This window comes from Mustela erminea, chromosome 18 (genome assembly GCF_009829155.1).
Source record: "Mustela erminea isolate mMusErm1 chromosome 18, mMusErm1.Pri, whole genome shotgun sequence".
NCBI classification, from domain to species: domain Eukaryota; kingdom Metazoa; phylum Chordata; class Mammalia; order Carnivora; family Mustelidae; genus Mustela; species Mustela erminea.
In genome coordinates, this window is record NC_045631.1 from 45,265,521 (window position 1) to 45,277,988 (window position 12,468).

General features: G+C 39.3%; 1 protein-coding gene across 5 annotated transcripts in view; it reads right to left on the reverse strand.

The window, feature by feature from the left end:
• The window catches only part of KANSL1 (KAT8 regulatory NSL complex subunit 1), a 182,916-nt gene that overhangs the window by 30,229 nt on the left and 140,219 nt on the right, over positions 1-12,468 (reverse strand). For all 5 annotated transcript variants that reach the window (XM_032321011.1, XM_032321013.1, XM_032321015.1 and 2 more), the window contains 2 exons: positions 4,596-4,708; positions 3,648-3,843 (listed from right to left, as the gene is read on the reverse strand). In XM_032321011.1, coding sequence (XP_032176902.1) covers positions 3,648-3,843; positions 4,596-4,708 — 309 coding nt within the window. The remainder of the gene's footprint in view (positions 1-3,647; positions 3,844-4,595; positions 4,709-12,468) is intronic.

Consider the following 12,468-nt stretch of genomic DNA (forward strand, 5'->3'; position numbering starts at 1 on the left):
CTCCAGCATCTTTTATGGCCAATCTATTCCAAACATAAACTACCTGCACACTTTATCTTTTAAAAATAGCTTATAGGGGCGCCTGGGTGGCTTAGTGGGTTAAGCCTCTGCCTTTGGCTCAGGTCATGATCTCAGGGTCCTGGAATGGAGCCCTGGGTCGGGCTCTCTGCTCAGCAGGGAGCCTGCTTCCCCCCATCCCTCTCTGCCTGCCTCTCTGCCTACTTGTGATCTCTGTCTGTCAAATGAATAAATAAATCAATCTTTAAAAAAAAAAGTGAAAATAGCTTATAAAACTAAAATTCTCTAAAATCTAGATGATAAAACCAAATCAACAGTTTGGGCATTCAAAGCCTTTCATTATTTACTGATAGGCCTCATTCCTATTTATTTCCAACAAGTTTAACCTACTGAGCCCCCTTCGTTGTAGTCACTCAATTTAAGATACTAAGGACATAAAAACAACCTTTTAGGACCAGAAGAAATGTGCTACTACACTAAAAGTACATCTCGATAGTTTTATTTTTTAAAGATTTTATTTATTTATTTGAGAGGGAGAGAGACTGCGAGAGAGCACAAGTGGGGTGGAGTGGGAAAAGCGAGCTCCCCACGAAGCAGGGAGCCTGATGTGGGGGCTCAGTCCCAGGATCCTGAGATCATAACCTGAGCCAAAGGCAAATGCTTAACCAACTGAGACACCTAGACACCCCAGTGCATCTCAACTGTAAGATACATTATATTTTCAGAAGTGCTGGTAAAACTTGATGGAATAAAATTCCAGCTGTCATTCAGCTAAGATAACTGTCCTGTAAAACTGAGCAAGTTCCCTAAAGTGAGTTTTATATTTAGATTTACAGTAAAGCAGAGATACTGCAAAATACGTAGGTAAGCCAGTAACAATGACATTAAACATGTATTTCATATTCCATACTTGTAGATAAACTAGAAACCACCTTTCTTGGGTAGTAGTAAATGTGGTAGGAGGGGTAAAAACGAAGGTAATTCGAGTCAATCCAGAAACATGTAGTTCCTGTTACTAAGACTTTTTTTTTTTAAACTTAGAAGCAAATCCTATTATTGAGTGTGAACTCAATGCCATTTACCAACATCAGAAAATAGTTTATCTGTTAATTTCTTTGCTATCTAGGCTCCGTCATTAAAAAGTAAGCTCCATGAAGGCAAGGGACTGGGTTCACCAATGAAGCCTGGAGATTACCCGGAACACGGTGGGCACCTGACAGAGTACTGAGTAAATCTGCTTTGCAAATCCAGCACCAGAAGATGATAAAAGGCAAGTACCACTGAGCAAGAATAAACAGTGAGCAACCAAGATAAACAAAATGGCCTTTGCCTCCAACACTGTCAGAACTCCGGCTTTTCTGCTATAACCAGCAAATGGATTATTTCCCCAAACCCAACATTTCTTTTGTGTTATTTTCTATGTAGTTTACTTTCCATGTCAGGGTGACTGTGTTTTAGGAAACTGGCAGTGGAATCGGAGTCTTCAGTATGTTATATAAGTGCCTTCAAAAGTACATTACATTTTAGGCACAAACCAGAAGAATCTACTGTGAATAGCAACAACAAGGAATGTTTACCAGTTCACAGATTGAAAAGAATCCAGGCCACTCTAGAACACAGAAAATTTTTATAAAACCCCTAGATGTCATGACACAGTGAGACTAGCAAACTGCCAAAACGGAGGACACTATTTGCCCGTGAGGTTTTTTGTTTTTGTTAAGAGCAGAGGCATGATCAAAAGCTTTCTTTCATTTCTTTCATACTGTTTTCTTGCTTTCCCAAAATCAGCGCTTCAACCTTTAAGAAAATAATTTGTAACTATAGGGCTATTAATAAAAAAAATTGAGACTCAAATGTCAATATGAGAAACCTGCCAAATACTCTTTTTCTTCTTTTCTGGTACTTTGGTAATTCAGAAATTCTGAGGAATAAACAAGAGAAAAATGGCACAACCTGATAGTTATTTTTAACTTACCTTGCTTTCCTTAAAAACAAACAAAACAACAAAAAATCATGGCAAAGTTCTGTAGTCCAACTACATACTGTAACATTTGCCAAACACTGAAAATCCACTGTCCAAATATTAACGGTTCCAATAATTCTCTCCCCTCTTGTCAGCAGTTTTCTCATCAGCAAATATAATGTTAAAAGCTCTATCACAAGAAAGATTTCCCTTCAAATAAGCTATTTCTCTGCTCTCCTTTACAGAAGCATTCTTTCAAAGTGTTACCCTAAACAATTCCCTCAATTCCTTGCCTCCCATCCTTTCCTGAACCCAATCCAAGCAGAATTTCACTCTTCTCCCATCAGCAAAACTGCTCACACAGATCTCCAACAGCCTTAACCCCACCACACCCAAGAGCCAGTTCAGTCTTCACGGACCGGGACCTGGCTGCAGCATCTCACACGCTACCCTCTACTTCCTCTCTGACCCGTCACTCATTTACCTTCCAAGTAGGTGTCTCATTTTCTTCGTTTTCCTTCTACTTCACTCTTCACTCCGTCCCAGTCTCTCCCTCATCCTTAGACTGCCTCAAGGCTTAATTCCATCTGAGCTCCCCAGCAGTCCCTATTCCCTTCATCTGCTACATTTTTCTCCCCAGTACTTAACACTATAGGACATACCATTATACTTAATTTATTCTTTTATTTTCTGTCTCTACCCTCTAGAGTATTTCAGGAGCACAAACATTTCTAACTGTTTTTGTTTAGTGTTGTATTCCCAGTGCACAGAACAGACCTAGCTCACTATAGGAGCTCAATAAATATTTGCTGAATGAGTGAAGGGGTGAACAATAACCAAAGTCCTAACAGTAACAGCCGCTTTGTATCTGTAACTTATCAGCCACACACCCCACATAAGCAAGTCACATGCACTTCATTAAATTTCAAACAACCCTATGAGGTCTCTAAGGCTTGCAGGGAAGAGAAGGGTTTGGGAGGGGAGCTGGGAACTGTTAAAATGCTCTGAATCACGAAACTACCATGTGGCAGTGCCATGATTCAAACCCAGGTTTATCCTCTTCAAAGTTAATGCTCTTAATTACTGCATGGTATTAATTTTACTGAAGTATTATTTCATTAGTTTTGGAATAAATCCAACTCTGTTACTTAAAAAGGGAGCAATCAAAACTTTCCTGCACTCGTGAATTTATCTCCATTTTCTCTGTGAAGACAAACATTATTTAGTTACATCAATTTAAAAATTTTAATTGAGATTCTTATTCGAAAGGAAAGCATGCCACATCCCCATTTTCAGTGATAACAGAACAAGTGGGAAGCACATCACCTTCCTTCAAAGTGCTGATGGCAGAGCTTAAACTTCTTTTCTCCCATTTCTATTAAAAGTCTCACGTCAGTGATTTCCAAAACTGACTAAAGAACCACCTGGGAGTTTTTTGTTTTTCTGAAAACAAGAGTCCCAGGCCCAACTGCACAACAACCAAATCAGAATCTCTAGGAAACAGGTGTCAGGAACTCAGTATTTTCTCAAGCTCCCCAGGAAACTTGGGTGGTTCGCCAAGTTTGGAAAACACTAGTTAAATGAACCGAGGTTGGCAAGAGACTAATAATTCTATCTGAGCCCGTGGCTCACCATTTAACAATGACCAAGTCTTACTGGTACTGACCTTCCTGGAAAGAGGAACGATGCTGTTGGGTCGGACAAGCCTTCGTTTCTTACAGCTCAGCACAGGACGTGTTCGGGCTGCCACACAGGTGCCATCGGTTGATGAAGAAACTAGATTGAGTCGTTGCTTTTTTTGTAACTGTTCTTCAGCATCAGAGATGTCACCTGGAATGTGGTCTGCCAAGATAGGCTGAAGACTATACAAGGGGAAGGAGAATATTCACTTCTCAGAAAACAAGGAAACAAAGCCTCTAATACTGGTTCCAACCCCCTCTGCTTACACATTTCACAGACACAAGTATCTAGAGCAGAAGCATGTCACTTCATGTGTGTGTGTGCAGCATCTATGCTTAGTTTTAAGATTCCTGGTGGACAATAACATCATGTCTGAAAAGTGGAAGTCAGTAAGTGACCATCTCAGGTTCCAAGTGATTAAGCTCTCTTCTACAAGAGAAACGCAAATAAAGAAATTCGAGGAAATTGCAACTGGTAAGAAAATTATTAATCTTGCAAATGTTAATGAGCTGCCTCAGAATCAGTTCTTCTGTAAAATTCAATTTTTAGGGATGGGTACATATCCTTCACTTGCAGAGGGATTCCTTCAACTTTCATACAATCCAGATATTCAAACCTAGCTTACATAAAAGAGTTTATGTAAACACTTCTCAAGAAGTCTACCAAGACTAAGACCAACCATGACTCACAAAAGTAGGACCTTGTATTTTTTCCCCAAGGTGAGTTAATTTTAGGCTACAGTGAGTAGAAGGGAAATACATTAAGCATGCTAATTAAAACAGACCTGATACAGTAAGAAGCATGCACAATACTATTAAGCAATAAGGTTTTTGTCTTTAAACCAGGGTTAGTCCAAGCTGGAGATAACTAAGAGCCCCAGAGTTCATCTTTTACAAGCCTACTGTACGTAGGAAGTAGAAGACCTAAAACTTACGTGTTAATAACTCCATTGACAGGTCTCAATGCTCCACATGATTTGGTAGATAATGACTCTGAAGGATGACCAGAGGCACCATGGTTTTCTAGTGGCTGAGAAACAGACTCGATCTAAAGGAGAAAGATAAAAATACATGATAACATTTAACCAATAGCATCCACACTTCATTTAAATGAAACACCCCAAATTTCTGACAACTAACCTGCAAAACCAAACATGTATGACTGAGGGAAAAAAGTAAGAGAACTGGCTTTTGTTCTGGCACGAAGAAGGGTAAGGAACCAAAATATTCAACAGACTAATATTAAATGCTAACTGATGGGGAAATGCTTTAATGATTCAATGGAACAGAAGCTTAGCAAAATAACAACATGGTAACAAGAATATTCAAATAAGGATCAAGAAGGATACACAGGTTCAGTATCAAGGCAACTAAGACCATATAAATGAGTTAATACCTGCTTAACTTCACAGTGTATGCTGGAAACCTCCTTCTAAAAAAACCATACTTTGTGTAAATATATGTGCTTAGGCTAAAATAGAAAAAAATTAATAAAAGCTCCATGAATAACTAATTACCTAATGCTATCAGTTAGTAATCACTGTCTCTGGCCTACACAAATCAAATATATGCTTAGGACATAAGCTGGGGAAAAAAAAGGGATGTGGGAAAGAATCTGGAGCAGTTTGAATTTGACTATTTCAAAACAAATCATGTATTCATTAGGCTCAAAGGGGGTAGGTACAGACATGAGATGTCAGTCTTATGGAGTATCTGAGTTACAGTCAATAAAGCCATAGATACACTTACCCCTCCACTTGTGTTACTGGAATACCACAGAGAAGTGGTGGTCTTTGTTTCCTTAAACTCAAAATCACTTTAGGGTGTGCTTAAGTTCTCCTCCCTGTAAATGCTACCAGTCCATATCAAAGCCAGTATTTTAAGGCTGAAATTCTGTTTTTCAGTATTGTTCAATTTCGTTTTGATCTTTTTAACCCCAGGGAGAAAACACCAAGGATCTGCAGAACAGAGCAGTTGTAGGTAACTATCAAGAAAGGACAAGAGCAGGGAGCCTGGGTGCTCAGTAGACTGAGCGTCTGTCTTTGGCTTGGGTCATGATCCCGGGATGCTGGGATTGAGCCCCATGTCGGGTCTCTGTTCAAGGGAAAGCCTGCTTCTCCCTCTCCTACTCCCCCCACTTGTGCTCTCTCTCTCTCTCCCCTTCTGTCAAATGAATAAATAAAATCTTTAAAAAAGAAAGGACAATGGACTGGTAAACTAATTAAAATGTTTCCATATGAATTAACCAAAAAGCTAGATCACAGTATGTAAGCAGAAAAGACATAAGCAAACTACAATGAGTGAACACTGGGAAATGTTTTTAGAGACAGCCTGTACATGTACTAAAGTACCACAATCAATATTACCATATCATGGCAAATTTGGCACACATACTCATTGCCTTAAATGCTTTCCTCTTGGAAAGTGGTGTTAAGTAGCAGTATTTGTAAAGATGTTCGTATCACTCAATCCTAAACATTTATCTTAAAGAAATAACCCAATAAACGCATTTCCCCAAATCTCATACACAAAGATGATTACTGCAATGGTATATCAATAATCAAAATGTTCAACATCTGAGACAGTTGTAAATTACGCTACAGCAAATCAGAGTACTAAAAATAATCACAAAAGACATTTCTTCTTCCTTTATACCAAAAGAATATTTAAAGGTTTAAAAAAAAAAGTCTTTTGGGGCGTCTGGGTGGCTCAGTGGGTTAAGCCGCTGCCTTCGGCTCAGGTCATGATCTCAGAGTCCTGGGATCGAGTCCCGCATCGGGTTTCTCTGCTCAGCAGAGAGCCTGCTTCCCTCTCTCTCTCTCTCTGCCTGCCTCTCCATCTACTTGTGATTTCTCTCTGTCAAATAAATAAATAAAATCTTTAAAAAAAAAAAAAGTCTTTTATGTAGAAATGATTTTAGAAAAAGATTAAATTCAAAATATTTTTATTATAACTGTGATGACTATAAATGCACACACACAAACAATGACAGGACAAAAAAACAGTGTTAGAGGTAAATTTTTTAGATAATATTTTTACATTAAAAAAATAGAGGGGGCCCCTGGGGGGCTCAGTGGGTTAAAGCCTCTGCCCTCAGCTCAGATCATGATCCCAGGGTTCTGGGATGGAGCCCCATGTTGGACTCTCTGCTCGGCGGGGAGCATGCTCCCCTCCCCCCGCTCCCGCCTGCCTCTCTGCCTACTTGTGATCTCTGTCTGTCAAACAGATGAATAAAGTCTTTAAAAAAATAAATAAATAAATAAAAATAGAAAAGCTAGGGGGCGCCTGGGTGGCTGTCATTAAGTATCTCCCTTGGCTCGGTAATGACCCCAGGGTCCAGGGATCAAGCCCCACATTGGGCTCCCTGCTACACAAGGAGCCTGCTTCTCCCTCTGCTCTCCCTGTTTGTGTTCCCTCTCTCGCCATGTCTCTGTCAAATAAATAAGTCAAATCTTAAAAAAAAAAAAAAAAAAAAAAAAGAAAGAAAGAAAGAAAAGAAAATCTCAAATAGCCTCCTGAATTCTCATGAAGATTTACTATTCAGGGGGAACCTCAAAAAACCCAAACAAACATTAAGGAGTTAATATTCAGGCTGACATTGACTAGATGTGTGACTCCGGGGATGCTACAGCTTTCCTAAGGTTATGTAAGTTCTGGTTTAGATAAAGCAGTTTCAACATGAAATTTCTGTGAATACGAACTTTTTGCTGGTATACTGTATCTTTTTTTTTTTTTTTTTAAAGATTTTATTTATTTATTTGACAGATCACAAGTAGACAGAGAGGCAGGCAGAGAGAAACGGGGGGCGAGGCGGGGGGGAGCCTGATGCGGGCTTGATCCCTGGGATCAAGACCAGAGCCCAAGGCAGAGGCTTTAACCTACTGAGCCAGGTGCCCCTGGTATACTGATCTTAAAAACTTCAGTCAATTTTACATTCACTTAAAAGCATTTAACATTAAATTATGGCAGAGAGATGATCTATATATATCTACACATTTTATAAGGTGTCCCCATATAGCAGGTTGAATCCTCATTTAATTAAAGTTTATTTTGTAGAGATTATGGGAGAATTAACTGGAAGGACACCTATTCAAGACAAAAATGCTGCCATTCTTTAATACGATCTTATTTACGAAATGTACAAAAAGTCTGAAGAAAAAGCACAAAACATCAGTAATCTCATGACCTACAGGTAACTGCTAATATCTTGTTTATCCTGCCTACAGATGTATATATGCCATTAATATTCAACGTGAATTTTACTGATTTTCTTAGAGGAACTTAAAACTTTCCTGGACACAGTTCAGCCCCCAAATTAAAACCGAAGGCAACAGGCAAAACATTATTTAGCACAGAAATGTTTGTCAATGATAAAACAGCACATAACAAGCAATCAAGAGCATGAACCTCAGAGGGAATGTGCCTAGCTTCTAGTCATACAAGGACACACTCCATTATCAGAGGACCATGAGATAGCCTATAATCACACTGAGATCCAAAAGCAGGGCACTGGGGCAATTAGGTTCATCATTCATTCTCAAATGTAAAGAGCTTAAAATATTAACCCCAATCCTCCAACAGTGTTCCATCTGGAAAAAGAAAAACACAACTCACAACACGCATAATTTTACTTAAAGCTACTTAAATGCATTCACAATTAAGAAAAAGCAAACACTCTGTCCTGTAGCCCAGAGGGTGCAGAGAGGGTAGAGATACAGTAATGAACACTTCCCCAATGTTAAACCCATATACTAGCTTAAGCTTGATCATCACCACTGCAGTGGTTTACATCATTAGTGTTTTTAGGAAACTAATGCATGACTCAGATACAGTGTTCCAATGGGAGACTGTAAAAAGGATAAAAGACTCTCAGGCTCTCCTGTCCAGAAAGCAGGACTTACTATTGAGCTTCTCTGGAACTATATGTGGTATTCAGATACACTCTAAGGGTACATGCATCCCACAGCCAGAAAGAGAAGAGTAGAATAACTGAAGCGGTAAAGAATATCTCTTTAATTCCATGTTTTCCAAAAGCACAGACTCGGGGGATTACCTTTAAGGGTGATTTTAAAGTACAAGGAAGGTTACTGAAGTGATTTCTTTTCTGACTGAAGGAATAAAGTAACACAGCAATAAGATTCAAATTTGTTACTCATATTAAGCAGCCATCTGTCTGATTCATCATTTCACTCTTTTGGCCAGACCAATTAAGTATGACAAAGAGCCTTTAGAGAAAAGTTAGGTTAAATTATGGCCTTATGGGGGTAGATTTTCTTGGGGTCTAAGAATCCATATCCATTCAACTTACTCTGCCAGGAAGTAGAGAGAGCAAAGGGTAAATATCACAGGCACACACTTAACAACACATAATCTGCATAATTTATGTGTATCTTTAGTTATTCAATGAAGGTCAGGTCATAACTGCTTGAAATGCCAATTTTTTAAGTGTAACACGTTTGTTTAAAAAGCTTGACAGTTCCATTTTGGTTCCATTTTCTGACCAACATTATCAAAAAAGAAAGAAAAAGGTAACAAATTCAACTTTTATTCTTGGTTGAAAATAAATTAAACTTTTGGTTTTATATCAATTATTTCATGTTTCAAGCTCATCTCAAAGATACTTAATGTAGTCTTGTTTAAAATCACCAAAATGTTACTGGCCCTCAACAGTGTACCACCAGTCATTTCCATGAACTAGTACCATGGCCAGGAAATTGTGCTGAATTCAGAGTGGAACCTTCTGAAAATTCTACTTCCATCAAGTAAGTTACTTGAGTTTCCACTTCTGCATACTGGGACCATATATGCCTCACTTTCCTATGTCTCTATATTAAGGTTAAAAGAAAATCTCTACAGGAGTGCCTGGGTGGCTCAGTCAGTTAAGCAACAGACTCTTGGTCTCAGCTCAGGTCATGATCTCAGGTATGTGGGTTCAAGGCCCATACTGGGCTCCACGCTCAGCAGGGAGGGACAAGCAGGGAGTCTGCTTCTCTCCCTCTTCCTCTGTCCCACCCGCTCCTGTGAATGCACACGCTCTCTCAAAAAGACAAATCTTTTTGAAAAAAAAATCTATACAATTGGGGCGCCTGGGTGGCTCAGTGGGTTAAGCCTCTGCCTTCAGCTCAGGTCATGATCCCAGGGCCCTGGGATCAAGCCCCACATTGGGCTCTCTGCTCAGCAGGGAGCCTGCTTCCTCCTCTCGCTCTGCCTGCCTCTCTGCCTACTTGTGATCTCTGTCAGTCAAATAAATAAAATATTAAAAAGAAAAAAAAATCTATACAATTAAGCAAAGGTAATTTTGAACTTTTAAAAATATATATGTATGTATGTAATCTCTACACTCAACATGGGGCTTGAACTCATGACCCCGAGGTCAAGAGTCACATGTTCCTCTGACTGGAGCCAGCTAAGCACTCCTGAATCATTTATGGTGAAAAATTCCCATCAGCACAAGGCTGTCACACACAAGTCCAAAAGCTACTGCATCACAGATTGATATTTACCCACACACTGAAAATACACATCAAAAAACTAGAGAAGTACAGCAACTACTAAAAACAGTCCTAAATTTTTGTTCAACTTATTTATCCACATCCCTATTTTAATAGTCCTAATCAGTCTTTTTTTTTTTTAAATATGGTAAATCAAATACTCCTCAGCCCCTATCACTCTACTCTCTATCCCAAAATCCTTGTTGGGCCAATGCACTATTCACTGTCCCTGGTGATTGCAAAACTCCAACCCTCCCCCCACCCTCCCCACCACACCCGACGCAAAAAAGCTGTTTTGGCTTTAACCAATGGTAGAAGATTATAGCCTGGACTGTTTAAAAAGAAAAAGAGCTTACATTTTTAGCATGCCTTTCTTCTGAGAAAGCATTTATCCTCTGACTTATTATCACCACCACTCCACAAAGTAAGAAAGGGTAAAAGAAACGAGGCTTATTTAACAAATAGAAATAAACACAAATAATGAAGTCATCTGTCAAAAGCCACAGAAGCATTATTTTGTTAAACAAATCTCAATTTCAAATCTAGTCCTTTATAAAATATTTACCCAGTAATTACCTTTCCTGGAAGAAAAAAGGGAATAGAAGAAAATATACATGTCACTTACTCATTTATAAAAAAGAAATAAAGGAAAGCTAATCCAAAAACTAATGAAAATGGCCACCTACAGAAGGTGGGAACAGTATGGAAAGAAGGAGAAAATTGTCTTTTGTACAGCTCAGACTCTGAGAAATGTAGTAATGCTTCACATACTCAAAAAATACTAATAAAGGGGCATCTGGGTGGCACAGTCAGTTAAGCGTCTGCCTTTGGCTAAGGTCATGAACCCTGGGTTGTGGGATCCAGCCCCTTGTTGGCCTCCCTGCTTAGCAGGGAGTCTGCTTCTCTCTCTCCCTCTCCCCCACCAGCTGTGGTCTCTCTCCCCCTCCCTCAAATAAATAAAATCATCATCATCATCACCATCATCAATCATTGTGTGTGGGAGAGAAAAAGTGGAATATCACAGTAACAAAAGAACCTAACTATATATATATTTTTTTAAGATTTTATTTATTTATTTGTCAGAGAGAGAGAGAGAGAGAAAGAGAGAGTGCACAAGCAGGCGAAGTGGCAGGGAGAGGCAGAGAGAGAAGCAGGCTCCCCGCTGAGCAAGGAGCCCGATGTGGGACTCGATCCCAGGACACTGGGATCATGACCTGAGCCAAAGGCAGCGGCTTAACCCACTGAGCCACCCAGAACCAGAACCCAACTGTATTATAGAACAATTACATAGCACACTGAAAGGATGAGGCAAAAAACTTAGCCGAAGTAAAACTTCAGAAAATAGAATTTTGACTGCATGTTAGAGGGCAATACTGTCCTCTGGTAAGTAAATACATTCTCACAGCAATATGAGTTGGCAATTATGAAATTACTTTGTGTGGTAAAAATGAGTATCAATAAGGAAGGAGGGAAGGCTGTGGTGTTGGACTGTTATAAATATGGACTTACAGTTTTTTTTTTTTTTAAAGATTTTATTTATCTATTTGTCAGAGAGAGAGAGAGAGAGAGAGTGTGAGCGAGCGTGCGCACTAGCAGGCAGAGGCAGAGAGAGAAACAGGCTCCCTGCCAAGCAAGGAACCCGATGCGGAACTCAATCCCAGGACTCTGGGATCATGACTTGAGCAGAAGGCAGTGGCTTAACCAACTGAGCCGCCTAGGTGTCCCTGGACTTACAGTTTTTAATATATACCACCCATCTGCGTACATATGTATGTATATACAAGCTTGAGCAAACGTATGTTTCCCAGCTTTGTCTGTTGAGAAGTCCTAGAAGCAATGACACCAAGAAGCAATGAGCATAACTAGTACCCAGATCTTGGTTTCTGAACTCTGTTGCCCAATAAAAGGAACCAGGGCTGGAGCAGGTAAAATACAAGATGAGCTTGGAACATCTTTTGATGCCTAAAAGTGAATACTCACTGAGGAGAACATGTTGAAAAGACACAGGAACCAAGATGAGAGAGACCCAATACGAAAAAGTTGTCTCAACAAGTAGAGCAACTGAATAATAATAGTAACAGATTATATCCGTAAAACAAAATAATATCCATGAATCCATTCTGATATAAACATCTGAATAAATACATAAATAAATGAGAAAAGACAGCTCTTCCTAACAGAATCCCAACTAATACAGAAAATTATTCAGTAAACACCACTAAAAACTGTCACAGGCCAAACCCACTAGGTAGATGATAAAATTGTGATTAAGGTATAATGAGCAACAGAATAGGACACAGTACTTCTCACGAGACAG